Source organism: Anolis sagrei, chromosome 3, assembly GCF_037176765.1.
Source record: "Anolis sagrei isolate rAnoSag1 chromosome 3, rAnoSag1.mat, whole genome shotgun sequence".
NCBI classification, from domain to species: domain Eukaryota; kingdom Metazoa; phylum Chordata; class Lepidosauria; order Squamata; family Dactyloidae; genus Anolis; species Anolis sagrei.
The window spans coordinates 108,754,053-108,781,763 of NC_090023.1; the positions used below are offsets into that span (position 1 = coordinate 108,754,053).

Consider the following 27,711-nt stretch of genomic DNA (forward strand, 5'->3'; position numbering starts at 1 on the left):
AGATCATGCTGCTTCCTTTTATATATGCCAAACACATCCAGTCCCCTCTTTTCTTCCATCCTCAAGTGACCTCCAATTTACAGGCTATACTGCTCTTATCTAAAGATCTGTTATGTGAGATGCAAATAAAAAACATTTCTATAGCATTGCTGTTGTCACTGTGTGCCTACAAGTGGCTTCCGACTTCTAAAAAAAATTCAGAGAGGGTTTGTTTTTGCCTTCCTCTGAGTGTGAGATAATGTGAGTTGTCCAAATTCAGCAAGTGAGTTTTCATGGCTGAGCAGCGATTTGAATCCTGGTCTCCAGAGTCATAGTCCAACGCTCAAACCACTACCGCGCTGGCTCAATAACATTGCATTCTTGGTTTTGATGCAGTACTTAAATGAACACAGCCAAAACGATTTGCACTTGTCCAAATGTCATTAGATTTATGACTCATTGTTTGGCATATGTTAGTCATGTGGCCTGGAGATCAGAATACGTCTACAGCCCCACATTCCCTTTCCCTCTTGTGCATTATGTTCCTCTTCTTTCTTCTGATTTAAAAGAAACAGTTTTCCACAACATTCATGTCTGACAAACTACAATTGACATTAACCAGTAATTATCTACACATCATGGTTCAAATTATGGCTTGCAGGAATCTTGGTTCTTCATTATAGATAGCTTAACAAACTGGTTATGCCCAGTGTGGAGCTCGGTAACATAGATAGAAAAGAATAAGAATGAGACTGCAGTTCTGGACTGGGCAACCACCATGGTTTGAAAGGCTGCATTGGACTTCCTTTTGATTCCCTGAAGTCTGCAATCTTCATTTTTGCTCCCTCAGTTCTTTTAGAATATCACTATTTTTGTTTTACCCCTAATAACCAATACCACCCCCAAAAGCTTCTTGTGCTTCTAATGGCTATTATTGTGTTTGGGGACGTTTCCTGCTGCCCCTCCTGTTTCAGACTTGCATGGACCTTTTTTCCAAAGATGGACAGTCATGTCCTATGTAGGCCCTAAAACAGATGGGAACAGATGAAAAGACCACCAAACATAGCAAAGTGGTGAGTAACAGTCAATTTTTATTCCATTTGGGAGGCATAACAAAGCAACTTCCAAAAAACAAAAAACACACAAAGCTTTGTACTTCCTACCCCCAAACTGGTGTGGGCACCTTTAGAAGCCCTTAAAATGAAGCCTCGTGTACCTATGGATTGGGCAACTACACTGTAAGTGATTTATATTTGTCACAGCTTCATTAGCTACAACTTACACGATTTGTAAGAGCTAAAGTGTGCAATCATTTGGAAAGGTTCAGTTTCCTGCAGGGCTGTGAGCTGTGAATGCTGACTGAATCAGTTGCATAGCCTGGATACAGGAGTAAAGGCAGGTTGGAGAATCTGTGGCCCTCCAAATGTATCTGTTCTTAAATTTGCAGTAGTGCCAACCTAGACAGCCAATGGTCAGGCAAGATATAGGACAGTGATTCTCAACCTGTAGGTCCTCAGGTGTTTTCGCCTACAACTCCAAGAAACCCCAGCCAGTTTATCAGCTGTTAGGATTTTTGGGAGCTGAAGGCCAAATCATTTGGGGACTCACAGGTTGAGAACTACAGATGTAAGCAATAGTACCTCTGGAGGTAGACCAATGAGTTAAGATGTGGAAGGCAGGCAGGTGAAGGCCAACTATGGCTTGACTTGAGTATTGGTCCATCTCGGCTAGGCTGTAAGAGGGGCTAGCTTGTTGCTACCCCTGCAATTACAATATTGTTATAGAGAGAATGGAAAAAAGAACTATTGCTTAGTTCCACTGAAGTTTGCCATAGGAGACCAGCTGGTGTTGCTGATGGGTTTGTGGAAGGAAATTAAACACAGCAAAGTCAAGTTAGGGCTAGACTGCCCACATGTCCTCTGACTGCTCTAACTCCCACAATGGCACCCCCCCCCCCCAAAAAACACCTGTGCTTCCTGCTAGCAGAATTTAAACTGATAGTGTAAACCAGTAAAGGAAGATTTGAAATACAATGGCTCAATCTGGTATTGCAAAACAACCAACCAAAAAAAAAAAACCCATCGGTTTTGATGCCCTTAACCTCTAGCAATAATCTAAATAATACAAATCACTCCTCCCATTGCTATTAGGTAAAAAATAAGAGTAATGGTACAATTTTGCTTGACTGTGTCATGATAGCAAATAAACAAAAACACCCTGAATATAGAAAAACGAAGAGTTATTTGTAGTATATTTTGTTTCTTAAAGTTTCCTAAAAAAATCCCCCAAGGTTACTCAATTATTAAGTCCTGACTCCAACTATTTTGTAAACCAACCAACCAACAAACCAAAAACCAAAACAAAAAACACCAAAATAAAACAAAAAACCCAACCTAATAATAACAACAATAACAATAATAGTAATAATAATATTGTTTTCAATTTTTGTATCCCGCCACCATCTCCCTGAAGATGGGGACAAGCCTGATCAAACATACTTAAAACTATAACACAATAAAATTTATAAAACAATATCATAAAACAACAACAGCATAAAACAACCATCGAACAAACAACCAATAGCCTGACATGGTAAACAATACCGAGCTCTACAAGCAGCCTGGTGCAATTCAGTTGCAAAGACAGTGCTGATGGATAAAGTGCAGGAGTCAGGTGATAAGTTAGGACTAGGAGGGCAATATGAAATAGAACATTATGTCTATAGGACAAGGAGTAGTAGTAAAGGGCAAGGCACTGAGTTATGGTCGGGGGGCCAAAGTTATCTGGTAAACTGCTTAATCAAAGGCACAGTGAAACATTAAAGTTGTCATAAACTGAATAGCTAGCAAGTACCAAAAACCAAACCAAATTAACACATACATCAGAACTAATAATTTATTTATTTATTTTTCTTAATAAAAAACCCTAGCTTGTTGGAACACTCGGGAAACTTCCAGGAATTATCTCCGCCTTATCAAATTGACAAATGACCCTATCTTTTATTTACATTAGTTTTTCCTTTTAGGAATAATTTATAAAAAGTCAAACAAAGATACTTAATGTAAATAGCTTGTTGTACATCTATAATTAGGATGAAATAGTCTAATAAAGAAAGACCCTCAAGGCTAGCCAAGGAGAAAACAAGAAACTAGCAGAAACCACTGTGGAAAAATGAAGTATTTTTTTCACACTGATACAGATATCTAAATAAAGCTTCTAGCTTAATAATTTTGTCATAATATATGGTGGCTCTGTTACTGTAATATACAACTCAGTATAAATTAGAAGGTAGACAAATCATAAAAAATACTGCCATAAGCACATAAACATAAACACTGAATTCCCATAAAGTATCACTTGTGTTTTAATAAAAATGTACTAATTGTCGAAGGCTTTCATGGCTAGAATCACCAGTGATTCCGGCCATGAAAGCCTTCGATAATACATTGAACATCTCTATGGGAATGCCTGCCACAGATGCAGGTGAAACGTCAGGAGAGAATGCTTCTAGAACATGGCCATACAGCCTGAAAACCTACAACAACCCAGTGATTCTGGCCATGAAAGCCTTCAACAATACACTGAACATCTCTATGGGGATGCCTGCCACAGATGCAGGCGAAACGTCAGAAGAGAATGCTTCTAGAACATGGCCATACAGCCCAAAAAACCTACAACAACCCAATGTACTAATTTCTCACATATTGTCAGTTTCAAGTGTTTATGTGAAAAAAACTTCCCCACCTCCATAAATTAGCTAATTTTACCTGAGACTCTGAAGTTTAAGTGTCTAAAATGCTTTAGAATAACAGCTTTTGCAAACTTCAGTTGTTTTAAAGCATGTCATCGTTATCATCTTGCATATTATTTCTGCTTCTGTAGCCATGCCATATGTAACACTTAAATCCACTGCACACAATGTGTACTGTTGTTAAAATTAGAAGCAGTTATTATATAAGGTTCTTGACAAAAAAAATGGTAACAGGAACATAACAACAACAACCAACCAACAGAAAAATGTGCTTGTTAATGCTATGTATCTCAAAGGACTCATAACTCTTAATTGCTTAAGATCTCACCGCAATCCGTAGAACAGAAGCTTGTACAGAACTCCATTTATCTTGCCTGCGGTCTATGACCAGGATAAATCCAATTCCAGCATCTTGTAAACTAAGTTTTAGGAGGGAAGAGAAAGGAAGAATGGTTTAAAAAAAATGATATGGAAACTCTTAATATAATTCATACAATCATTCACAATTATCGACCAGTAGTGAAGTTTTTCATGCAAATTACATATGCAAATACAATATAACTCCCCTTACTTTAGATGAACGAGGCATACCTAAATAGATTACATGCAGCTTCAGTGAGTCACAACATCCATTGCCCTCTTCCACAGGTAGTAAGGGTTTATTTATCTGGTACACTAATATGCCTCCACTTCATTTTCTCAGTATCTTGCTCGCTGCTTTCTATGCCACAGTAATAATCCATCGTTTTAATGCAGTTGAGTAACATCCACTCCAGAATAAAAAGATTTTTTTCTTCTTTTTCTTCCTCTAAAATTTTCTTGCTGAATCATAGGATTTATGCACGTGCATTATCTCTGTTAGTTCCTTGAAAAACAAGCTCTCAGGATTTAGATTCTTTACATCACTTTAATCCTAGGAAGATGGGATGATTAATCTTCTGCATTTTCAAGAGCTGATCTTCCAGGGATTATGCTAACTAAAGCAAAAATTTTTTTCCCTAAAATGTATATTGGTAAAGAGGTAAGAGGCACTGTTTTGGAAATGACAGTATCTGTCTCTGCATGCAAGCAGGAATCGTGGAGAAGGATTGTCGGGAAGGACCTTTGTTTTCTTCTTCTGTTCAGCTGCATGTGCTACAGTCCCAGAGTACAAATAAAGAGATCCACTCCTGTTTTATTATACAAGCCAGTTGTGTAATGCCAGCAGCTGACCACTAGCCAATTGTAATGTAATGGAAATGACAGTGAACCATAACTCAGGATGATTTGACTTTCTAATTGCTTTGTGATATCTGAGCATATTATTCCAGCCCACTTGAAAATACAGTAACCAAAAACCAAGGATTATATCAATACCAAAACAGTCCAGGGATTTCTGAATGTTTGGGACTGCAAATATGCATCTGTATCCACATCTATGCATATGGGTACATGTGTGTACACACCATTATAGTATTTAGTGCAGAGATATACATATTGCTCTAGGTAACACAAAATGGGAATTCTATCTCAATCTCCAGTTTCTAAAACAGGATCTGTATACCTTAAATCCAGTTTCTGCCTCTTGAAGAATTCTGGGGTTTGTCGTTTAGGGAGCAACATTTAAACCAGCTTGCTGTCAGTTTTCTGGGCTGTATGACCATGTTCCAGAAGCATTTTCTCCTGACAATTTGCCTGCATCTATGGCAGGCATCCTCAGAGGCTGTGAGATCTGTTGGAAACTAGGAAAGTGGCTTTTATATATCTGTGGAATGCCCAGGGTGGGAGAAAGAACTTGTCTGCTTGAGGCAGGTATGAATGTTGCAATTGGCCACCTTTGATTAGCATTTAATGGCCTTGCAGTTTCAAGGTCTGGCTGCTTCCTGCCTGGGGGAATCCTTGGTTAGGAGGTGATTAGCTGGCCCTGATTGTTTCTTGTGTGGAATTCCCCTGGTTTTTAGCATTGATCTTTATTTAATGTTTTGATTTCAGAGTTTTTTAATACTTGTAGCCAGATTTTGTTCATTTTCGTGCTTTCCTCCTTTCTGTTGAAATTGTCCACTGCTTATGGATTTCAATGGCTTCTTTGTGTAGTCTGACATGATAGTTGTTAGAGTGGTATAGCATTTCTGTGTTCTCAAATAATATGCTGTGCCCAGGTTGGTTCATCAGGTGCTCTGCTATTGTTGACCTTTCATGTTTCTTGATTCATGTTTGGGCAAAGCTGTGTTTGGTGGTCTCTATGCAGACTTGTCCACAGTTGCATGGTATACGGTAGACTCCTGCAGAGGTGAGTGGATCCTTCTTGTCCTTTGCTGAATGTAGCATTTGTTGGATTTTCTTAGTGGGTCTGTAGACAGTTTGTGTTTCTTCATCAGCTTCCCTGTGTGGTCAGTGGTTCCCTTGATGTATGGCAAGAACACTTTTCCTCTAGGTGGATCTTTGTGTTTACTCTTGTGGCTTGTTCTTAGTCTTGCAGCTTTTCTGTTGTCTGTGGTGGAGTATGCATTAATCTGTAGAGCCCAGTTTAGGTGATTCAGTTCACCTCAGAAGAGGTGGGGTTTGAACTGCTCAGCCAGAGTGGTCCTGGGCCTCACTAAACTACAAACCCCAGGATTCTGCTAGAGGCAGAAATTGGATTTAAAGTGGATTCATGCTCTAATGTGATGAAGTCCTAAGAAGCAGCACAGAAGCCTGACTGTCCTTTTGTAGAAACCCATTCCTAACTATTTTGGAACTGAAGGAACAAGCTTCCTTGGCATGGATTTCTTTGCTGGTTCGATTTATTTATTATTAAGTTTAAAGATGTTGAGGTAGGAACATCTGACTTGCGTGACAAACAGAGTTGGCTGTCCTATGACAGCAACCACTGAGTTTCACAAGCAAAAGGTTGACAGATTGATTCAGGACGATCATCGTATCACTCAGAGAGAAATTTCAAGCATAATTGGCATTTCATATGAGCGTGTGGGTCGCATTATTGCTTTGCTTGGCTATTGGAAGGTCTGTGCACGATGGGTATCCAGGATGAGAGCACTGTGAAACGCTGGTTGTGGAAACAGAGTGTTGACTTCTTCTGTGACGGCTTCAGAAAACTTGTTTATCATTGGCAGATATGTATCCAATTGTCTGGTGATTATGTGGAAAGATGAATAGTGGTAGTTAAAGAGCACATTCTAAGGATTATTTCTGTGTTTGATTTATTAAAATATTCCCATCCAAACCCAAGTAACGAACGTGGAGGCATTACTTTTCATTCAACCCTCATACTTTCCCTACTGAATAACATGCAACTTAAAAGATCTATTAGAGGTACCTATTACTATATCTTTTGACTTATCTCCATTATGCATCGAACTATCCAGAAATGTGGGTAATTTTTACATGTGCTAAATAACAAAGGGAGGTTGGCATGCTAGATATGTCTAGAGAACAGTGATCAACAACTTAATTAGATAGGGCTTGGGAATTCAAGCGATGGATGAGCATGCTGCTCAGCTCACGACATCAGTAGATTTTTGGCAGAGGCCCAGCCCACAATTGGAGTGGAAGGATGTATGACGCTTCCCTTCCAACACAGGAGCCTGCCCATGTTGTGCTGTATTGGAGCCAGCATCGATCCTTGTTGCTTGGGTTACACTTCCCACTTGTGATGGGGAAGCATTGCTGTGAGGGAGTGGCATGCAAGGTGACAGATTCGCCCTGATGCCCCTCTATTTCTTTGGCGAAGCCAGATAAAGTGAAATGCTTTGCCTGGCTCATGTGACGAGGTTGCAAGATAATCAGAGGTCTGGAGAACAAAGCTAATTAAGAACACAACTTAGAGAGATTGGTATATTTAACATAGATAGGAGAAAACTGAGAGGTGACATGACAGTCATCTTTAAATATCTGAACTGATGTCATGTGGAAGATGGAGTGCGCTAGTTTTTCACCTGCTCCTGAGATTAGAACACATATCAATGGGTTAAAATAACAAGAAATGGACTTTTAAACTTCAAATCACTTTATGGGGGGTTCTCCTTCTTTGGAGGTCTTTAAACAGAGGATGGATGGGAATCTTTCACAGGTGGCTTGGTTGTCTGATCCTGCATGGAAAGGGTTAGATTAGATGGTCCTTGAGGTCTTTTCCAACTTTATGGTTTTATTTTCAAGAATCCAGTTTCCCTGTTCCATAATAATAAATTCTATTTAATCTTATGTTGAACACTGAAAAGCACATATACTTTGCTTTGTTTTGACTCTTCTAGGGAAATGCATTAGATCAGTGGTTCTCACTGTGGGTCCCCAGGTGTTTTGGCTACAACTCCCAGAAATCCCAGCCAGTTTACCAGCTGTAGGGATTTCTGGGAGTTGAAGGCCAAAACATCTGGGGACCCATAGGTTGAGAACCACTGCATTAGATGGACTATAACATGCTCTGCCTAGCTCTGTTGGCACCCCTTGCCCTGACACACAAATATTGATCAGCATAAGAATACAATGTTCAATGCAAATAGTGTGCAGGAAACAGATGCCATGTTGTGAGCCAGAACTATTTATAATTCTAGCTGGCAGCATGGCCCCTGCTCCTAGTGTGATAAAGAGCCATCTACAGTACTTGTAAAATGAATTTTACAGGGAATTCATTTCAGACTAGCACTTTCAGGCAACCAGCCCCATGAACCTGAGCATGGTAGCTAATATTTTAGACATGGAGGTTGTGCTCTGGTGAAGGGCAGTAAGCTTTGACAAATTTGAGGTTGTACTGGTAGTTACTAGGGAAAAAGGTAAAAGTAAAGATTTACCCCTGACATTAAGTCCAGTCGTGTCCGACTATGGGGGTTGGTGCTCATCTCCATTTCTAAGCAGAAGAGCCAGCATTGCCCATAGACACCTCCAAGGTCATGTGGCCGGCATGACTGCATGGAGTGCTGTTACCTTCCCATCAGAGCGGTACCTATTGATCTACTAACATTTGCATGTTTTTGAACTGCTAGGCTGGAAGATGCTGGGGCTAACAGTGGGAGCTCACGCCGCTCCCTGGATTTGAACCTGCAGTCTTTCGATCTGCAAGTTCAGCATCTCAGCGCTTTAACCCACAGCGCCATCGGGGGCTCCTTACTAGGGAACTGAATGCTAGTATATAAGTAACCACATTATAAAGTATAGCAACTTGAAAATCTTTCCTTAAGCAAACTTTTCATGTGCAGGCTATGGGCCTCTGTATCCTTTGCCTTTTATTTGGAAGAGTGACATATGATCTCATGTACTTAGGGGAAAGGGTGGGAGTTCATAATGCATGGGATTTTAGAAAGTGACGTTCCCGAAAGGGTGTATAAGAAATAATCTGTTCGTCATTTTGAGGATCACTGCATTCTCCAAGGTATGGGTGGTGGGAAATTTAATATAAATCATGACTCACGTATTTCTTCTGGCATGAGCATGTTTTTTCTCTTTCTCCATCCTAGCTGTTCTTTTTTGTAAGCCCCCGCCCACCGAGAGCTGTGAAATACTATTGATAAAGGCTTTTACCCTTTCTTCAATAATCCAGAATAGCGGTGTAGCCCAATATTTGAAGCTATGTTGCAATACACATGTGGAGACATATCCATGTTATCTTACTATTTGCTAACAAACAAGAATAGGCTCAGAGCATCCACAAGAGAAGGGCAACATCTGGATTTTCACATGAGTCATATAACCCCTGGGATAGTTAATACTGACCTAGATTGCCTAATGGCCTCAGCTTTATAAAATGGATTTGAAAATTGTATTAGAAGTACAGCACCCAATGTTTCTTTGAGTCTATATACACCATCATGTTTTTATCGCCAGTTCTTTTAACAACCCATCGTTTCTTTGATCAAACCGTAACCTTGTATTAATTGGTATGTTATGTGCTAGAACTTTCACTTCACATTTACCTCACTATTTTATAACCCTACAGCAAGCTGTGTGAAATGTTCTCTTTTTGTAAACATTATTGTCATCTCTGTACAAAAATACCATGAGATTTAGCAGTTTAGACAGAGAACAACAATATCTTGAAGCCATATTCTATTCTTGTGTGAGGTCAGGCTGAAGCCTTACTTATCTGAGGATACAAGCTCTAAAATAAAAAATCCAGAAAAGAATAGGTAAACATAATATCTTTAAAAAGATATCATCATCCCTTATCTCAATCTAAAACAACTTTTAGTGGATTTATACACTAAACATTCTAAAATCACATTGTTCATATTCTAAACCAGGGGTCCTCAAACTTTATAAACAGAGGGCCAGGTCACAGTCCCTCGGACTGTTGGAGGGCCAGATTATAATTTGCAAAAAGCATGAATGAATTCCTATGCAAGCTGCACATATGTTATTTGTAGTGCAAAAACACTTAAAACAATACAATAATTAAAATGAAGAACAATTTTAACAAATATAAACTTATTAATATTTCAATGGGAAGTGTGCGTCTGCTTTTGGCTGATGAGATAGGATTGTTGTTGTTGTTGTTGTTGTTGTTGTTGTGTGCTTTCAAGTCATTTCAGACTTTGGTTGACCCTGAGCGAGGGCTGGGTAAATGACCTTGGAGGGCGGTATCCAGTTTGAGGACCCCTCTTCTAAACTGATACTTTATGTGTAACTCAGTTTCATCTTTGCCAACTAAAAAAGGTGGAAGCCAAAACATTTCCTTCTGGATATAGATCGATATTAGAAAATGTATGAGTAGGTTAGAATTTTTCTTTTTTTACGTGTTTTGGTCAGTTAGTAGGTTGCAATTTTTTTTCTTACCTTGGAATAAGCTCCAAGGAACACAAGAGGAATTATTTCTGAATAAACATATATAAGGTTGTCTTGCTAACTTGATTAGTTAATCTGTTATTTACACAGTTTAACTGGTTACACCTGTTTTTCAGGGACAGAAGGAAAACAGAGCTCAGAAAACACAAGGACCAGGATTTCGATATGTCGTGTGATGTCATATGGATTGGCTCTTAATCAACTAGAAAACAGACTTGTATCTTTAGTTTCAGTTTAAATGGAAAGGTTTAAATTACTTTCATTTTGAGCAGAAGCTGAGTGAATATAATTAACAGCCAGTTGAAGTTGAGAAAAATCCTATTTGGAACAACTCATCGCTCAGGGATTATATATGCTTTGGGTCATGGAAGTTGGGTTAAGGGCAATATTTGATAACAAGGATACAGGGGGAAAAAAAGATATCTAAAGGAACTATGGGAAAACGTCACTCAGCAAGGACATTTTGAAGAGTGAGCTGTGTAGAGGAATTTTGTATAAAATTTTGAGAGCAAGTGCAACTCAGTTCTCATGACAGTTTAATCTTATCTTACTTTGTTTCCCACAAAAGGAATATTCATTTGAACACTATCTGACCATTTCACTTCTGCTACCCTTAAAAAGAATATATACTAGGGCTAGGTTTGAACAACTCAGTATTATGATGCAAACCAGGTGTTACTGTAACATCCCAAGAAGTGAGAGATCCTGCATATGGGGAGAACAAACTGTAGAAGATATTGAACATTTCTTAACGGACCGCCCAGCATATGCTGAATTACGATACAGATATTTACATCCAATATTATCTAACTGCAGGTCCCCCAGCAGAAATGATCTTCTGACATTCCTCTTGCAAGGACAGGAAAGATCCACCATAATCAGAGTAAGCCTTTTTATTCTGAAAGCTATCAAGAAAAGAGCACATTTCCTGAAAGAACAACCAGGAAAATAAGATTCTGACTGTAAACAGAAAGTCAGCTGGTGTCCTCTCCTTTTTGCCTTGTCTTTTATTTGTGTTGTATTTTGAAATGGTCCTATGACTGGTCAAATAAATAAGTAATAATAATAATCTGACTTTCCTTCTGTTAACTCTCCATATCGAATTCCTTCATGAACATTTCAGCCATTTCGTCCACCTTTATAGAGTTTGTTAGCTCATAACAATACTTTTTTTTTTTTTTGCACAACAGGAGGTCTAATCACTTTCAGGTTTGAAAAGAAAACCTCCAAAAATAATGAAGTGGTCAAGCGCATCCCTCTACCAGAGATTTGGAGAACTCTTATTGGGGCTGGAGGATTAAAATCTGTGGGGGAGCGCTTCAAGGTACCCACAGGATTTGTCCAATCCAATAGACCTTTATTGGCATATATAACAAGACAGTATAAAATACAGTGTACATTATATAAAAGGGACCTTCGCATTTGCTACTTGTTCAGCTTCCAGACTTCATTCAGGAACCTTGCACTGAAAGGCAATGATTAAAATCTTGGCAGTTTAAAAGCAAAATTACTTTGTCTGGGCCAGTACGGTTTTTCAAAGACTCTATAATTTGTGATAGTAAGCTAGATCCTAATTCCTGGTAAAGTGGGCAGTGCAGAATAATATGCAGGATGGAAGCCAGCTGTCCTGTGCTACAGGGACAAAGCCTCTTATCGCTCAGTAGACCATTGAGTTCGCATCCGAGTCACGACACACGACTTGAGGATACATGTGGCCCAGAGGTCACAATTTGCCCAATCTGATCTTGTGAATTTGTCTTTGTGAGTCTGGTCTGACCTTGTGATCACTGTTATCTATTCTTTAGTAATGTCTCATCTAAACTATTGCAAGATACTCTACCTCAAGGCTATATTTGTCTATATTTGAGGGCTATTCAAATTCAGAAGGTGCTTCTTTCCCAATTCAGCTGGCCTTTCTGCAGGTTCTTTAACATAAAATGTTTTTGGGCTACTCTCTACCAAGCTTACAAAGTTGAAAATGTAGGGTCCCCAGGTGTTTTGCCTACAACACCCAGAAATTCCAACCAGTTTACCAGCTATTACAATTTCTGGGAGTTGAAGGCCAAAACATCTGGGGACCCACAGGTTGAGAACCACTGTATTAAAGCATTATAATCTCAGGTACAGGTTATCTGAATTACAATATTATTTCAAATGGACTAGCCTAGTGTAATGAGATCTGATGGGGAGGCCCTTCTATCTGTCCCACCAACTTCAAAGGTACATCTTCTCTGTGTCTTCTTCCAAGCTCTAGAAATCCTTTTCCAGAGAAGTTCTTGCTGTCTTTCCATAGGCAATAAAGCAGTTCTTGATCTGATAGATCTTTGAGAATTGAGTTTTCAGGAAGGAATGGGTCTTGTATACCATGCTGCTTTTTGTTGTTTCGTGTTTGTTTGTTGTTTTGAATGTTCTCGTCTTTTAAATAGTTTCTGACAGTTTCCACTTGGGAGTTTGACAGGCTTTATTCCTATTTAAGTGAGGACAAGATTGTAGCCTAAGGGTGATTTTGAAATGGAGACAGTAATGGGGGAAGCTAAAGATACAGGTGCAATAATGATGAATATAACTTGGATAAATACCCGGGGGGGGGGGAAGAGGGGGGATCCAGATTGTGATAATGTTTTTCAGTACTGCAAATAATTATTCCACACCCTTAAATTACTCATGAAACTAACTGTAGTAGAGATGTATCGGGACTTAATCCATCTACCTATTTATCTATCTTTGACCTCATGTAGAGAAATATTTGATGCTCAATATTTAGGGAGCATGTAACCTGACCATCAAACAGAAATGCAAGCAGAGACACAAGAGCTGATAAAAAATAGCAAAGTGGTGATTATTTTTAATACATTCTTGTAAGTAACAAACTTTATAAAGAAGATTATCCAACAGTACATGAATTTATTTTGCTATCCATTCGACTGTATATTTTAGTATCCATTCCTAATGAACATTTTAAAACTAGATTTATGTATTGGTGAGCCCTTGAGGAAAGAGAAGCTATTTAAAATGCTACACTTGTTCAGAAATAAACAGATACTTTGTGATTTGGTTTCACCTGTAGTTTCTGGCATGTTGCTGCTCATCACTAATTGCAAATAAAAGACATACAATAACTATGGCTGTATTTGCATCAAATTTTAAAAAACGACTAGGTGTGTCAAATAAACTCATTCTTAATGTTGACATTCAACATGCTTTAGCAGCCTCTAGTGGTTCTTATAAAAAGTGAATTCAAGTTACTGAAAAAACTGAGAATATAAGATTAGAAACAGAAATGATTAGAAATACAGGTTGCCCCAATTAGCTATGACCGGGCTGAGAGGGCTCCCCATAGCTACTCCATCTTTCTATTCGTAGAATTCATTGTCCCACTGAAAGTAGCTGCTGCTGATCCGTTTGTCATTGGTATTCAGCAAAGGACAAGAGGGATCCTCTCACTTCTGCAGGAGTCTACTGTGTACCATGCAGCCTTGGACAAGTCTACATAGGGACCACCAAACACAGCGCCCAACACAAATCAAGGAACATGAAAGGCACTGCAGACTACTTCAACCAGAGAAGTCAGCCATAGCAGAGCACCTGATGAACCCATGGATCTTAATGCCAATGAATTTAAGATGACAGGACATGAACATCCATAGATTTTGGGGGCCCTAGAATCAAACTCCAGCAAATAACTAGGGTCCACTCTATTGCAATGCAGGGCTGAGACAATTCAGCTCTGCCTGGGCACACACTGCTGGATTTGCTAGACAGGACAGTAGTGAGGGATCATGACTGAAATTTTTTCAACAGGTAGAAGATCATACATTTCCCATTCCTATTCCAGTAATCAAGATGTTTTATATGTATTTAGTAGGTTTTTCTGCATAGTATCTTTCTTTAAAAATGATTTTCATTTCCTGGTTTTTGAAAAGGTTACAAGCAACAGGTTCCACACAGAAATGGAACTGGGTTATATACAGGAAGTCTCTAAAATGACTAATTTATACAATAATGTTTACTGAGGGCAGAAACCATATCAGGCGTCAGCACACAATTAAACAGTCCAACATACTCCCATACCATAAAGATTTAGAAATATAGGCATTTATATGAGAATAAATATTCTACGCAATTCAAAGGACTAGGCTCATTGGCATGCCAAAAGTAAATGCTGCTACATCATTTTCAGCAAGATCAGTTTCCACTTCTTCTAAAAGACAATCTTAAAGATAACTATAACAAGGTGTTCACAAAGACACTGCATAGGAGTCTTTAAGAGCAAAGACCTTTGTGAAGAAGTATTTCCTAAACTCCCTTGATGTTTCTAAGTCAGGAATAGGATAGAGTTCATATGAATCACAGTACAAGGGCAGACTGCTATATTCAACAGTAGTACAGAAGTAATTCTTTGAAATAGATGTTTTACATATCTTTTTATGAGATACTGAGTTTTTTTAAAGGGTGCAGTACTTCCAAATTTGGGTTCAACATGTCTTAAGTTTCCCAATAATGCCTTCACTCTAGCTGGTCTGGGAATAGTGCATAACTGAAACTCCCTTGTGCTGAATTTTTCTAGAGATCTCATAACGTTCTGTAGGCTCTTCCATGGACACAATATTTTGTATTTTAATGCCTAATCGCAAAAAACAGAATTCATACCAGGATAGTTATGAGGCCACATGCACGTAAATGGACATGCCATTTAAAAAACAGAAAGTATTCCAAAAGTAGTATCTTATCCCTTCCTGTTCTTTGGCACTGTTCATTTCAAAATAAAAACAAGCATTTACACTTTGCATACATCATAACAATATTATCATTGGACAATACTGCACAGAAAAATGGATATAATATTCACAAAACTTTAAAAAAATACTGTATTTTCTGGCATACAAGGCGACTGGGGGTATAAGATGACCCCCAACTTTTCAACACAAAATACAAAGTTAGAGATATACTCACTGTTTAAGACGAATCCATATTCCATGAACACTGGCTGGCTGTGATGGCCTGCTGGCCTGTCCCCGCAGCCCCCGCCGCTCTACCCACTCTACTTTCAAGGCCCTCCTCCGCCCCGCCGCTCACCTCCTCCGAAGGCTACTGGGCTCACCTTAGGCCCAAGGAAGCACCTCCAAAAGACGACTCCAGCAGCCCTGGACAGCGGCATGCCTGGGATGTGCTCGCTGAGGCATTCTGGGAGCCGTAGGAGTCAGGGAACATCCCAGGCACGCTGCTGCTGGGGCTGCAGGGAGTCATTGTCCGGAGGCGCTTCCTTGTGCCTCCAGATGATGACGCAGGGAAGTGCCTTTGGATGATGACTCCCTGCAGCCCTGGCAGCAGCATGTCTGGGATGTGCTCGCTGAGGCATTCTGGGAGCTGTAGGAGTCAGGGAACATCCCAGGCACGCTGCTGCTGGAGCTGCAGGGAGTCATTGTCCGGAGGCGCTTCCTTGTGCCTCCAGATGATGACGCAAGGAAGCGCCTTTGGATGATGACTCCCTGCAGCCCTGGCTACAGCTCCCAGAATGCCTCAGCAAGCACATCCCAGGCACGCTGCCACCAGGGCTGTTGGGAGTCATCTGAAGGTGCTTCCTTGGGCCTAGAAGAGCCCAGTGGCCTTTGAAGGAGGTGAGCTTTGGGAGCAGAGGAGGACCATGAAAGTAGAGCAGGGAGAGCGGCGGGTGCCACAGGGACAGCGGCAATACGACCTTCTCCTCCTCCTCCCCGTGTCATCCCTTCTCCTCCTCCTCCCTCCCTCCTAAGGTAGTTGTATTTTTTCTTTTAATTATTATTATTTTAATTTTATGCCCAGTGTACTAGATGACCCCTGACTTTTAAGAAAATTTTCCAGGTCTAAAAAGTCGTCTAGTACGCCGGAAAATATGGTACTTTGACTCAATTATGATAGTTCTTTTACATAACCAAAAGAGTGAAGGAGGGGTAATTTGTTACATTATTAACTTCTACTGCACCATCCCTAGACCTTGCTCCGTTTTGTGTTTGGCACTAACAGGGACGGGACCAAGAAAATCATCAACACTGGGGGGAATTCACACAACAATAATGTAGCTTTCCACCAGGGCTATTTTTCTGCATCCTTTGACAGGTCTTCCCTGAAAAGTTGAAGTACAGTTGAGACACTGATTTCTTACATCAATGCTCCATTCTTTACTTGTTCATAATATCCTGAACACACCCTATCATTTGTCATGTAGCAAAGTAAGCAGTAACAATATTTAGTAAGCAGCATTATTTCCTTGTGTATGGTCCTTACCTGGGGATGTTGGTGAGGTATGTCAGGACATTCTGAAAATCGTTTTCTGGAATTTCACTAAATGTTGAGTATTCCGGAAAAGTAATGACAGGACAACCATCTCTTCCACGTCCACCTAACAAGAAAAAACAAAGTTACCTATTCACCTTTTGATGATGAAAATAAAACTAATCATAGCATTACCATAGGAAAATTTACTTATTTCCAGTGACAATTTCCTTAGGGACCAGCCTCCACACATATTGTGTACACTGATCTAAACTTCACATATTTGCCTCTATCTTCTTCATGTATCTGCATCTGTGTACTTGCAGGGATTGTATGGCCATACTTTTTTGACAAGTAAATACAAGCACTCAAAAGTTTTTAATTGTCTTTACAATACAAATGGTGATAAAATGTGGCAAATGTATTTATAAACAAACATTGAAGGAGAGCAGGGAGTGAAAGAGTTTGAAATACAACAGAATGCTCTAATTTGTGGGGTTTCTTTTTAAATAAAAAAAACTGCTTGAATCCAATTTTTGAAAAAACAAGAAAAGAAGTCACATTTCTTAATTAGTTAATTTCATGAAGTAAATCAGGGAGTAGGTAAGTGTAGGTAAGTGTGGCCCACATACGTACTGCAGTTCTCATAATCCTTGCAATTCTGAATGTAGAGTCAAAACATCTGCACAGAGAGCAACAATTGCCCACACTCAGGATAGATAGGCAGCTGTGACAGATAGAGACTGGAAGGCCTGGGGGGGGGGGGGGGACAGAAATACTGGGGGGGGGGGGGAAACAGTTTCTCCTCCTTTTTTCCCCCAAAGCCATTTTTCCAGAAAAACGTATGTACGTAGAAACAAAAAGTCTCAGAAATCTTTCATTAAGGTCTTCATGTTATATAACTTGAGCACCATGTCATAGATATATTATTTATCATTGGAAAATGACTTATTCTATACACCAGTGGTTCTCAACCTAGGGTCCCCAGATGTTTTTGGTCTACAACTCCCAGAAATCCTAACAGCTGGTAAACTGGCTGGGATTTTTGGAGTTGTAGGCCCAAAACATCTGGGGACCCCAGGTTGAGAACCATAAACAATATTAAAGGTCTCAACTTGTTAGAATTACTATTTCTGCCTAATCTACTATTTTCCTGTATTAATGCAGTGTTAATGGAGGAAAACAATGTGACAGTTGTCCAAATAAGAGTGTGTTTGCTTTTGTGGTATCTGTGTTACACAAGTACAATATAGGATGAGATATCAGCAAGTGAAACATCACTTCTATTGGTGGAATGGCATACTGTATTTACTCAAATCTAATGCTCACCTTTTTTGGTGAAATGACCTTGCCAATATTAGGGTGTGCATTAGATTTGCGCAACTGCGCAATCTTAGTGCTGAGTCAAAACAATAGGGGAAGCTGCTTCAAGATCATCTGGAGCTTCTATTTGAGGGATGTCATCTGTAATTTAATTGCCATAGTTCAATACTATGTAATCCTGGGATTTGTTGTTTGGAGAGGCAACTGCAGAGAAGGCTCAAGGCCTTGCGAAACTACATCTCCCATAATTCCATAGCATTGTATCAAGGCAGTTAAAGTGGATTCATTCTACAGCATAGATGAACCCCAAGGTTTCTTTTCCATTGTTAAAAGCTTTGGTGTTTCAACACAATTGTTTTTAAAGAAGGAATTCAAAGCAGGCAGCAACTGTAATGGGCATATTACAAAGAGTGCACCTTTTGACACTGCACATTACATTAGTCAGCAAATCCTTTTTTTGGTTTCAGGGTTTTTAAAATTGAAGTGAGCATTAGATTCAATGGTGCATTAGACTTGAATAAATATGGTAACTGGCTACTGGTTGCTGTACAATGTTCATGTTATGAGCTGACGTCTCCCAGACATAGAAAAACATGTAGAAAATAAAGCTAGAAAAACACATATCTTAGAATATAATATAGAAAGATTGCAAGTGAATCCTTCAACATGCTTCTTAAACATCTAGCAGGAACATTCAATATCTCACCTGACAGGAAGGCAAACTTTTTCCTCAGCTGGACCTCAATCTCTTCAGCACACAGGGGAACGATATCCTGATGCATGATTTCATCTGAAACAAATCCCACAAAAACAATTCCTTGTAACTTTTGTGTAGAAATGTTTGTTCTTTGCATATGCATTTGTTTATCAATGTTTATGAGATTTTGCTATTTTATAATTTTGTTGAACCTCCTGTCATAAAACCAATTAAAAGTAAATACCCAAAATGTGAACATTAAAGTCCAAAATAGTAAAATTATAAACAATTGTTCTTCTGTCTTCACATCCGTGGATTCAACCAACTACAAATCAAAGCAAATACCTGGAATGTAGCTAGTGGATTTGCAGCTGCATACTTGCAGGAAAAGAGATTCTAGTCCTACTTGGGCTATACTCTAGGGTGGGGGTTCTGCATAGGAGGATAGTAATCCAAAACAGGCATGTTGTGTAGCAGCCCATGCAAGCCCTGTGCATGGGGTTCAGGGACTCCTAACCTGTCCTTGGAAGCAGGGTGGTAGATGGCTGGCAAAGTGTGAAGGCTGCAAGAGGTGGGGCCCATCATGTGAGTAATGCTGTGGGGCACCATCTGAGTCCGCACATCATTACCATTTTACAATTGGTGGGTCTAGTCTACTTGGGACTACCAACAAGAGTCAAACGTTTGAAATCTTTTGCATTCAGTTTTGACTACTAGCAAGCGTTACTAGTTGAATTGCTGATATGGTTTTATCGTTTGCCTTTCACAATCTTACCTCGTAATATGACACTTTGAAAAATAAGAACACATTTCATATTAACCACTACTGGAATGTATGTTTAACACAGTGTAGAACTGTAGGTCTCTATGCCCGTGTTTCTGCAAAAGACTTCTATACACTCATGGGTATGGTACATCCCAGGGCACACCATATCCCCTAGTAGGAAAGGTCCTTGCACATTGTAAGGAGCTCTGGAGAAAACTGGTTTCCTGAGGGACTTGGATGAGCATCTGGGGTTGCCTCTACTACAAAAAAGCTGACAAGCTACTATATGAACAATACGTATGGCACACAGAACCTTCCCACTGGAGAGCTGTGACATTTATCCCATCTGTTTTTCCATTTATCTATACAAACAGGCACATATGTTTTCCTGAATTCTCTTCACTCTCTATTCACACAAAATTAGATGATAGACCAGGAATGGACTGTAATGAAGATTTAGAAGTCAGTTCTCACACTTAGGATCTTCTAGGGCAGTAGTTCTCAACATGTGGGTCCCCAGATGTTTTTGCCTTCAACTTCCAGAAATCCTAACAGCTGGTAAACTGGCTGGGATTTCTGGGTGTTGTAGGCCAAAACACCTGGAGACCCACAGGTTGAGAGCCACTGCTTCAGGGGCTGAAGCTATCGCCAAAATGCCCCCTTTCACAAAATGCAGAGGTAGTCCCTCCTGGTTTTGAAAAATAGCAAATTTTTGATGCTATTAAATATAGAAGATACTGCATCTTATTTAATAGGTAAACTATCAGAAGGGCAATTCACACCCAATTCTTGGGCCACAAGAAGATTGGTACAGGAGGAAAGCACTGCAAAAACAGAGTTGAGAGGCACATGTGGACCCAGGGTTGTACTTTGCCTACTTCTATATAAAATATAATATGTATGACTATTTGACTATATTTCTGAGGGAACTATTACAAGATATAGAGGGCGAACAAAATTTTGTTCATGTGTAACATTTCAAGGTGCCTACACTAGAAGAATCACAGAATTATAGAATCCTTGAGTTGGAAGAGACTTCGTGGGCCATCCAGTCCAACCCCTGCCAAGAAGCAGGAAAATTGCATTCAAAGCACCCTTGACAGATGGCCATCCAGCGTCTTCCATGTACTATGCCAGATAAACATAAGAAATAAATGGGTCAGGAAAATGGATGTATTTCCTTTCCTTCACCCAATGCAATGAAGGTACACATAAATACCCTAAGGACACATTGTACTAGAATGAGCTGAGCACCCCTTTCTCGTAAATTTTTCATTTGGATATACCATGGACAGCACCACCTCTCACAAATTTTCCTACAATATCATTGTAATAATGCAGATTTTTTTCCTTATTGTATAAAACATGTGTCTACACATATATTCACTTACAGCTTTGCTCTCTATCAGGGCTGTGTCTGCATGTAAAGGCTACAAAATAGATATGTATGCCCATTACAAATGATAGTGTAATTGAGTATATTGTCAATTTCTTAGATGGAAATACTACATTTTGCAAGCCAAGTCCCCAAATTTAGAACCACGGACCAGATGTGGCCCTCCAAGGTCATTTATCTAGTCCACACACTAAACTTTAGACTTAGGGTGATCCTAAGTCTAAAAAGACATGAAGGCACACAACAACAGTCCTCATTAACTTAACTATTTCATCAGTCAAAAACAGGCCCACACTTCCCATTGAAATAATGGCAAGTTTATTTTTTGTTAAAACTGCTCTTCACTTTCAATATTGTATTGTTCTTTCATGCTTTTTGCACTACAATTAAATGCAGTGTGCACAGGAATTTGTTCATTTTTGTTTCAAGTCCAGCCCCTCAATGGTCTGAGGGACCATGAACCAGCCCTCTGCTTTAAAAGTTTGAGGACCACTGCTCAAGTACATGAAATAATCTGTGTCCACATCACTATTAATTTGAGCATATTTAAATAAGAAATCACGATTACCCACAACATTGCTATTTTGAAGCTCTGGGAAGATTTATGTCACTTTTTATTTTTATTTTTCCAGAATGGGGGCATTTTCATATTCTAGCAAGCTTAAATTTAGGCCCCTTGAAGATATAATTATGTACCTTCAGAAAAATGCATGAATTACGGATGTTCTATTTTAAGCACATACATTTCATAATTGAGTATTAAGTCTGAAAAATGAATAGCTCCTCACAAAACACAAGTGACTGTATTGTAGTAGTCTACAAGACATATCCATTTTTTTAAAAAAAAGAAGTTCCTTATATTATGACTTAAAAGCATGCCATTCATCATTGACAAGTGGGGAATTGAAACCCTGAAGCAAATCTTTAATTTTGCATCCCTTTGGGGTCTTAGCCTCCCTCCCTACCCACAGTGTAATGAGCACTGAAAGTAAGGAGTTTGAAATTACAAAACGGTTAAGCTGTAGGAACCATTAATATATCAAATGAGTGAATATTAACTAACTAGCGAAGCAGTTGCCTCCTAGAACTTCTTAACCTGAAGTCTACCAAAGTGTTCTTAACAAATGTAATTAGAAGATAACTTTGGAAACAGAACCAAAATTAGAAAATGTATCTCCTAAACATTAGCTTCACAAGAAAATCCAAAGAAAAGTGTATTTTTCACCCATCATTTCTCTCACTTTGTATTCTGTTGTTGTATCTTAGTTAATTTGTAACCTCAGTGTATTAATGACTCAGAGGTTAAAGCATATTGCTATACTAACTGAAAATCTGCCAGTATTTTTAGTAACCACTTCAAAATATAGTAAGTTAAAACTATGGCTGCGACTTTTGTTGTTAAGCATATCTTTAAAATCTTGAAGTGCATAAACGTGTAAATTAATGCACACAATAAGGGAAAACATATCAAATTCTTATGAATTCAGTGGATCACTTCTAGCTGGAACTATCTGATGGTTAGCTACCATCAGGAAAGTAAGAATTGGTTTTCTATTTATCTGACGCTAGTGTTCAGTCAGAAACAAGCAGACACAACTAAATACTAGCATCATTGTAGTTTTCAACTTGAAATTGTTGTCAGACTGGGCAAAAACTGTCTGGGGTCAAATTACACGCTACAGATGCTATGGAATTTTGGGATTTGTAGTTCAAGAAGGGCCATTTAAAGTTCTCAAAGTGTTCTAGTGCTTCACCAAATTGCAAACCCTAGCATGCAGCCATGCCAGTTAAAGCAGAGTAACAGCACCACAAATATGGAGCCCAGGTGTCTTAAATTTTTAAAGAAGTTAGGGTAAAGTTTTCCCCTTGACATTAAGGTTTAGCTGTGGTGCTCATCTCCATTTCTAAGTTGAAGAGCCGGCGTTGTCCGGAGATGCCACCAAGGTCATGTGGCTGGCATGACTGTGTGGAGCGCTGTTACCCTTCCCACCAGGGTAGTACGTATTGATCTACTTACATTTGCATGTTTTCAAACTGCTAAGTTGGCAGAAGTTGGGGAGAACAGTGGGAGCTCACCCCACTCCCTGAATTCGAACTGCTGACCTTTTGGTCAGCAAGTTCAGCAGCTCAGTGGTTTAACCTGTTATGCCACCAGGGACTCCATAATCTCTCCACTTCTTTCTTCTCTATAGCACAACTAATGATTATGTGTGTGATCAATAGCCAACATCAAGTCTTGATCTGAATTCATCTCACAACTCTGCATATCTTTTCTAACTGGAGTTGGAGTAGGATAGTGGTGGGAAGCTGCAACAAGGGCAACCAACTTCCACCTCCTACTGAAACACAGTCAAAAAGTGAAATGAAAATGCAAATTCACCAAATGTTCCCACCTCAAACTTTTCTTTATCTGTTATATGAAATCAAAGGGCTATCTAGTGATATTTCTGCCAACATTTTTCTTAGTTTTAAACCTTAAAGATCCAATTCACACTCCCAGGTTAGCAATCTGAGAGGATTCCAGCAATATATTAGACACCGTGAATCAGTTTTTGCATTGTTCAACTCTTACCAAGTTACTAAACAAACAATGAAGAAAAGGTAAAATAAAACTAGATGGAATTTACAGTTGTTAGGTGAACATAGTACGAGGAGATTGCCTAACCACTTTGTCACTTAAGAAATAATAACAACCCCACATTCCTTTTTAAAATGAGACTCATTAAACTCATTTAGCTACCATAATATTTTAATCACATACATTATCTTAGCTCTTCAATGCAGCTGACCTTGACCCGTTTTTCGAAGCACAGTCACCACAAATAAACTCTGGATGCAACGCTATGCACTATTTCTTCAGCATAAGCACCAGTGAGCACAGACTAAACTTACTTCTGAGTAAATATTCATAGGATTAGGATTTATGAACACAGAGATTTTGATCTAGACAATGTTTGCATGCTTGTATGTTTCTGACATGTTGAGGAACTCTCTCTCAAAATAATAACCAGGCTACTGCCAACCAAGGGAAGCAGCTTTCTAATTTTGGGATATCTTGTTCATCTTGGGCTGGAACAGGTCAAATAACTCTGGGAAATAACATGGACCTATTTCCACATTGGCCAAGAGATGGGTAACTTGAAAGGCCCTTGCAGAGAAACTTCACTGATTTTTAAAAAATATATAGTATGACTTTCTGTAACAATGGAACTTATATCCGTGGTTCATTTTACAGAAACTGTTTCTCAGCTCTACAGGAACTATGAGGAATAGAACTGAAATCCTTTGCATCCAAAGATGGTCCTTCTCTTAAGGATCCCTAATCTTCAAGCCATTTGAAGGTCTTGTCTAACATCTAAATCCAGGGACGCTCTTTCCTAAAGAGATGTATGCATTCAACAAATAATAATAATAATAATAATAATAATAATAATAATAAGCTTACATGAAGCCAAGCTCAACAATGCAATACAATAAATGAAATCAAAACATACACAACAACATAATTAATTACATAAAACATAAACTATAAGAGTACAACAAACAAACAATATAAAATTACAATAAAATAATTCATAACACAGGACAGTGAGCGGGCCGCATATACAGAATAAAATACTAAAGGTAAAAACGGGGTGAGATAGCAGTGGAGTGGATTATTTGTGAGCGAGAAACTCTTCTGAGATGGGGTCAAAAAAGGGACCTTCGTATAGAGGGGGAGGAGGTGTGCACTAAAGACAAATATTGAGGGTTAATGGCAATATATGTTTATATGGTTAATCTTCAAAAGTGCAGCAGAAGAGTCAGGTTTTGAGATTCTTCTTAAAACTTTCTAAAGTAGGGGCTCGCCTAATCTCACCGTGCAATGTATTCCATAGTCAGGGAGCCACTGAGGAAAAGGCTCTCTCCCTTGTACCCACAAGGCGGGCCTGAGATAACGGTAGGGGTGAAAGGAGGATTGAAGGGATCGAGCAGGTTCATGGAGGGAGATACAGTCACGAAGGTAGGCAGGTCCCAAACTGTTAAGGGTTTTATAGGTGATGAACTGTACCTTGAATTGGGACTGGAAAATAAATGGCAGCCAATGGAGCTCCTTAAACAGGGGGGTTGATCACTCCCTGTAAATCACCCCTGTTATTAATCTGGCCACCGAATGTTGAACAAGATGTAGTTTCCAGGCCGTCTTCAAGGGTAGCCCCATGTAGAGCGCATTGCAGTAATCCAATCTAGAATGCATTGCAGTAATCCAATCCAAACAAGCTCATATAACTGGTAGTGTAGTTTGTCTTTGATGTTTTATAAGCATCAGTTTGTATACAACTTTTTATAGCCCGTATTGTGAAATCTATGGGTTAGGATTTGTCAACAATTTGGCAGTATGATAGCAAAATCACAAGAAGAAAAGTGAAACTGCTGGTTGTGAATTCAAAACCCATGACCACCAACAGATACGCAAATGTGGATTTCCCACTTTCTCTTAATAATTTTGTTCCTCCTGCAGTGAAAAAGTGGGGTGTCAACAGGCACCATCTACAGGCTGAGAAACCATTTTAATCATGAAAAAACTAAAACTGATAAATAATTTCCATAATTTCCATCTCCTACTCTTAACAAAGAATATTTATTGCACTAGAAGTGAAGGGACCAAATATTTCCTCTTATGTCTATCCCAAGCCAATGAACAGATGGACAATGTATCTCAGAGAATCCCCCTTCTATGAAATCACTTCCTTTAGATCAGTGGTTCTAAACCTTCCTAATGCTGCGACTCCTTAATACAGTTCCTTATGCTGTGGTGACCCCCAACCATAACATTATTTTTGTTGCTACTTCATAACTGTAACTTTGCTACTGTTTTGAATCGTAATGTAAATATCTGATACTGTATGCAGGATGTATTTTCATTCACGGGTCCAAATTTGGCACATTTTTGACCAAAGGGACATACTGTGTTTTCTGATGGTGCCTGACAACCCCTCTGACACCCAACTTGTGACTCCACCAGGGGTCTCAACCCCCAGGTTGAGAAACACTGCTTTAGATCAATTAGTTATCATTATGAATCTTTATCCCTTTAGAGAACCAATGCGGTATAATAGTTGGACCAAGATTTGAAAACTGGGTTCTATTCTTCATGGAGGTACGGAGCTCACTTGGTCATAAGGTATCTTGGATCAGTCACACTCTCTCTGCCTGGCCTACCCCATATGGTTGATATGAAGACAAAGTGAGGAAAGGGGAGACCTACATGTGTTTCTTTTACAATTATTGGAGGAAACCTAAGTGCACCTAATAAATTAATAATATAGAAAGACAGAAGAGTATACACACAGATTATGACACATGGACAGTGATTGAGTTTAAGCCATTCACTTTCAAAGGCAGCCAAGACCAACATATGTCTGTTCCCTCCGCATTTACTTTGTGGCTGCCAGATTTTACACACACTACATGCTCTTGTTCCAGTGCCCTTAACAACTTCAGCAGCCTACAAGTTTGACCTGCTGATCCACAGAAAAAGCCAAGCTGTTTTTTTCAGGTCAGTGACACCCTGACTTAATCTGGGTTTACAGAACAGTAAGATTACTCGGAAAATGCAAGGATTCTCAGATTATCCTCAGTTCACTGAAAAAAACCTTCTAAACCAGCTGGCAGGTAGCATCAAGTGCATTCTGCCTATATAGTATTTGCATTTTTAAAATATGTTCCATCTAAGAAAAATATATATGCGCATTTGCGCAGAAATTTCAGAAAAGACCAAAGGTGAAACATTCTACCAATTAATATTCTATTTTCTTATGCAGCCCCTTTTGCTACCAAAAGTAGAGCAAACACTATCTGGAATTCAAGGCACACCCACAGCCTTCTGAAGAACTTATTTTGAAGAGAAAGCTCCCAGTTCTGAATGTGTGAGGCTACAGATAATTTTATTTACTATTCAATATGATCTTTCTCAATAAAAGTATCTCAGAGATTGGGAGTGTAATCAAGCAAATCACCAACCTGGCATGTCATCGCTCTTCATCTTGTTCTCCTCTGTAAACCTCTTGCATACCAAACAGAACACAAGACAGGCAACGTGAACTGAATCAGCAGTATTTGGTTCCTCTCTCTTCCTCTCTTTTCCCCTCCCCAATTTCTACAAAAAACACGCTTTCAGTTTCACAGTGGGCTGTAACTTCATGCTTTCGAGTGCTTCCAAAGCTTCATTCATACCCTGTTAGAGGAGACACGATTCCTAGGGAAACCCTGTACTCAAGGGATGTTTTCTGTTTAAAATGTGCATCTTAGTGACTATTTTGTGCTAACAAGTTTTGCAACAAGGTGCAATAAAAATGGCAGGATTTATCTCTTCCCTATTCTTGTACCAAGTTTACTCACAAAGATAATTAAATGAGAATTACAATCAACAGTATGTCACAAGAGAGACCAGTCTCCAAAGAAGCAAGCAATCCGTGCAAAAAGGAAATGGTAATTATGTTTGTCATGATCCTTCAGCAAATATCTGTTAAATGATCTACATAATAAAGTCAAACCAATATTACGTGGCACCAGACTAGTAAGTGCCTCATCAGACTAGAGAAAAAAATCCACTTAAAATCCAGTTTCTGCCTCCTGCAGAATTCTGGGGTTTGTAGTTCTCATACACTCTTTGGTTTGACACATGAAAATAAAACTCTGTAAAAATAGGTTCATATGTGCATTCTCCACTCCACACAGAAAGACATAACACTTGAATCAGAATAATGCAAACCTCAAAAACGGCTAGACCACACACACTAGTCTTGCCAGTG

At 39.2% G+C, this 27,711-nt stretch overlaps 1 protein-coding gene across 9 annotated transcripts in view; it reads right to left on the reverse strand.

The window, feature by feature from the left end:
• MCF2L (MCF.2 cell line derived transforming sequence like) overlaps positions 1-27,711 on the reverse strand; it is a 131,457-nt gene that overhangs the window by 44,013 nt on the left and 59,733 nt on the right. For 8 of the 9 annotated variants that reach the window (XM_060769630.2, XM_060769627.2, XM_060769625.2 and 5 more), the window contains 3 exons: positions 18,765-18,848; positions 16,748-16,862; positions 4,059-4,149 (listed from right to left, as the gene is read on the reverse strand). In XM_060769630.2, the coding sequence (XP_060625613.2) occupies positions 4,059-4,149; positions 16,748-16,862; positions 18,765-18,848 (290 nt within the window). Of the gene's footprint in view, positions 1-4,058; positions 4,150-16,747; positions 16,863-18,764; positions 18,849-26,920; positions 27,007-27,711 lie in introns of those variants that run through there. The other variant, XM_060769624.2, reaches the window with a different exon arrangement.